Source organism: Triticum aestivum, chromosome 2D (genome assembly GCF_018294505.1).
Source record: "Triticum aestivum cultivar Chinese Spring chromosome 2D, IWGSC CS RefSeq v2.1, whole genome shotgun sequence".
NCBI classification, from domain to species: Eukaryota; Viridiplantae; Streptophyta; class Magnoliopsida; order Poales; family Poaceae; genus Triticum; species Triticum aestivum.
In genome coordinates, this window is record NC_057799.1 from 513,556,073 (window position 1) to 513,559,694 (window position 3,622).

Genomic DNA, 3,622 nt, shown 5'->3' on the forward strand with positions numbered 1-3,622 from the left:
GCGAGAGAGGAGAGCTATCCTTTACGTCCGTGAGACCAATTTATGAGCGGTATTTTTGTTATTTTAGGGGACAATAGTTCAGTTCATACCATTTGAAACTTATTAGTCATTCTACTTTTTATTTTTGCGAGAAGTTCAAAACATATTAGTAAAAGAGCTGTTTGTTATTATGTACTCCGCAATCGGAGTTTTCAAATAACAAATAGCTCAAAAAGGATGTCAAGAAGGACATAAACCGAAACAGCAAAAACATGATTCCAAAAAAGGGAAACACCTAACACACATGGTTTAGTTATTACCACTTGAGCAAGGAATCAGTCACGCAGCCGGCGCTCAAACACCCACCACTTTACGCGTACCACCCTCAAGTTGATCCCATCTCACCATGGAAGCATTAGCAGTTTAGCACAAGCAACCCCGAATAAGAACCAACCTTCGCATAAAAGGGCCCCACCCGTTCTGCTTCATCTATAAGACAGAGCTCCCCCACACCAGTCTTCGCCTAGACTCTTCCTTTCCGTCCTGAACCTGTTTCTTCTCTGGCAAGCCTGTGCCTGCGCGCGCCTCGCCGTTTTGGTTTTCATCTCCCGCTCTTTCTCCCCCCTCCCTGCTCCGGCCAAGTGCTGGAACCAAGAGAAGGCGATGGGGGCGGCGGCGGAGGAGCAGTAGCAGGGGGGAGGGGATGGGGTGGGCTTCAAGGTGGCTCCGCGGGCTGCTTGGCGGCGGCAAGAAGGCCGGCGAGCACAAGCCGGAGAGGGAGAAGAAGCGCTGGGGCTTCGGCAAGTCCTTCCGGGAGAAGGACCCGGTGCGTCCACCGGCGCCGCCGGTGCAGCGGGCGGCGACGCCCCGCCGCACCTATGCGGCGTCGGATGACGGCGGCGACGAGCAGAACAAGCGCGCTATCGCCGTGGCCGCGGCGACGGCGGCGGTGGCCGAGGCCGCCGTTGCCGCGGCGCAGGCGGCCGCCGCCGTGGTGCGGCTGACCAGCAGTGGCCGGTGCCCGCCGGCCGGGGCGAAGCACGAGGAGTGGGCGGCCGTCCGGATCCAGGCCGCTTTCCGTGGCTACCTGGTAAGCTCCTCCCCTCCGTCCTTTCGGCTCTAATTCTTTCCCTTTACACTCCAAAATCCACTTTCTGTAGGCCAAGTTTCTGAAAATTACGGGTGTAAAGCGAAAAAAGGGCTCACATTTTTGTTACAAAATTTTCGGATTTTTGCTTCCCGGAAAGAAATTCCCGTGCCCGTTTGGCCGTGTATGCAAGCTAGCCGCCCACGTTGTTCATCTGCTCTGCCATTCCCATGTCTTTACTGCCGCTTCGTCTCTGAGCTCTGAGCTTCTTTTATGGAAGCAAGGCATGGGCGTCGCCGCTTTAACTTCGCAACCCCCTTCTCAAGAACAAGGGAGCCGCTTCTTTTTTTGCCGTTTGCACAATGCGACTCTGTTACTGTGCTTGGAAGCTGCTGGTAGTGCGGTAGTAGTAATGGCGGAGGTGGTTGGCATGTCAACCTCCGGCCTACAATGCAGAGATGCCCATGGTTATGTTGTGGACGGGACCACTGCTGATGCTTGTCGTTGCGTGTGAAGGCGAGGCGCGCACTGAAGGCGCTCCGCGGGCTGGTGAAGCTGCAGGCGCTGGTCCGCGGCAACATCGTCCGGCGGCAGGCGGCCGAGACGCTCCGGTGCATGCAGGCGCTCGTCAGCGTGCAGTCCCGCGCGCGCGCCACCCGCGCCACCCGCTCCCGGCAGGCCGCAGCACACCCGGTAATTGCGAACACCCGCCAAGTGCATGCCATGCGAATTAATCTCCCATGTCCTCGGCGCGTTCTGATGGGTTTTCGGCTCTCCATTGCAGGGCGCGACGACGCCGGAGAAGTACGAGCAGGCGGCTTATGATGGCGCGCTCAGGCACGGCCGCTCCGGCTCACTGAAGGTATTCCTTCATTGCTCTCTCTGTTTCAGTTTGCGTCTGTTGGGTGTCGATTTTCAATGGCCGTGGTGACTGACAATGGCGCCGGTGTATGCAGGGAGGGTCGTCAAAGACACCGGGCAGCGAGAGGATGAGCAGGGAGAGGTCAGAATCTTGCGGGAGGAACTGGCTGGATCGGTGGGTGGAGGAGAGGTACATGGATGACGAGAAGAACGCCAAGATTCTCGAGGTGGACCCCGGCAAGCCCGGCCGGCACGCATCCAAGAGGCGAAGCAGCAGCGGCGGCCACCACCACCAGTCGTCGTGCTCGACCAGGACGTCCGAGCAGAACAGCCGGAGCTACGCGACGATGCCGGACTCGCCGTCCAGGGACTCAACCACGGCGCAGCAGTCCGTGCCCAGCCCGTCATCGGTGGGCATGGGCGCGGCGGAGGCCCTGAGCCCGCTGCGCCTGCCGGCGGACCTGGCGGCGGAGCTGTACGAGAGCCCGCAGTTCTTCTCGGCGACGTCGCGGGCGGGGAGCTCGAAGCGGGGCGGCGCCTTCTTCACGCCGACCAAGAGCGAGTGCGCGCGCAGCCTCTTCGGCGGCTACTCCGACTACCCCAACTACATGTCCAACACGGAGTCGTTCCGGGCCAAGGCGCGGTCGCAGAGCGCGCCCAAGCAGCGGCCGCTGTACGAGAAGTCCGGGTCCCTCCGGAAGGCGTCGGCCCACGCCTTCGCGCCGGGGGCGGCGGCGGGGCAGAGGTCGTCGGCGTCGGCGTCCCTGCACGCCAAGTTCACAAATAAGGCGTACCCTGGCTCCGGCCGGCTGGACCGGCTGGGCATGCCTGTCAAGTACTGAATCCTGCTGCCATGTGAGCAGTGTTGAGAACAGGGTTCAGGTCAGTGTGTCCCAAGACCCCAACGAGGGTGAAGTAAAGTTAGTAGCGGCAGTTTGTTAGGTTTGAGCTTTTGTGGTGTGCTATTACCGTCAGAAAGTACTTTCCTGTTAATGACCGTGACTGGTTAAGTGTAAGTTGTACTGGTGTTCCCGCAAAAAAAAGTGTAAGTTGCTAGTAATCACCCAAAGTTTGTGTGAACTGTGTCAAGATCGTAGGCACCAATAGGCAATCTTCTATGATGCACGGATGGAACAGGATTTGGGCGCATGGCAATGGCAGCATGTCACGGGCCCGCGGTGGCAACAGGGACCTTGGCAGTACTAGTGGTACGGTTCACTGTGACATTAGCCAGAGGCGTGGCCTGGCTGCCGCCTGCGCGCTGTGTCAGCGGGTGGACCGTTTGGTATGTCTGTTGAGGGAGGCCCGGGGCCTATCTGCATCCGATGAGCTGCTTGCTGCTTGCTGCAACCTGTGTTAATTAAAGCAGTTAGCTGTCCCGTAGCCATTGGATCTATACTACTGCATGCATCGGCTGGGGCAAAACACAGTTCCATTTGGTTTGGCCCCGGCTAACTACCGCCTTCTATCGTAAACAAGACACCATTCCGTGATCCTCCTACTAATAGGACACGGGAATGTGCTAAATCTGCACCCCTGGAAGCGGAGCCACGCGTCCTCACACGCGCGTCGGCGTGCAGATGACGCAATGACAGCGCCGAAACTCCGAATGGCGGACGGACGGTGCACGCGGTACGTACGGCACAGCGATCTCCCAGCGGAATGGTTCCCAAGTCTTCGCGGGCGTTTCGGGAG

At 58.9% G+C, this 3,622-nt stretch overlaps 1 protein-coding gene across 1 annotated transcript; it reads left to right on the top strand.

Moving 5' to 3' along the window:
- The first annotated feature begins 501 nt into the window (after positions 1-501).
- Positions 502-2,996, top strand: LOC123054139 (protein IQ-DOMAIN 22). Its single transcript, XM_044477834.1, has 4 exons — positions 502-1,069; positions 1,583-1,759; positions 1,851-1,928; positions 2,023-2,996. The coding sequence occupies exons 1-4, from the start codon at positions 683-685 to the stop codon at positions 2,767-2,769; spliced, it is 1,389 nt and encodes a 462-aa protein (XP_044333769.1). The 5' UTR covers positions 502-682; the 3' UTR covers positions 2,770-2,996.
- The last annotated feature ends 626 nt before the right edge of the window (positions 2,997-3,622 follow it).

Bases quoted from the DNA above. Each gene is read 5' to 3' on its own strand.
- LOC123054139 (XM_044477834.1), top strand. From the start codon at position 683: ATGGGGTGGGCTTCAAGGTGGCTCCGCGGGCTGCTTGGCGGCGGCAAG. The intron at 1,760-1,850 runs GTAATTGCGAAC...TCTCCATTGCAG, and splicing joins GGCAGGCCGCAGCACACCCG to GGCGCGACGACGCCGGAGAA. The intron at 1,929-2,022 runs GTATTCCTTCAT...CGGTGTATGCAG, and splicing joins GCCGCTCCGGCTCACTGAAG to GGAGGGTCGTCAAAGACACC.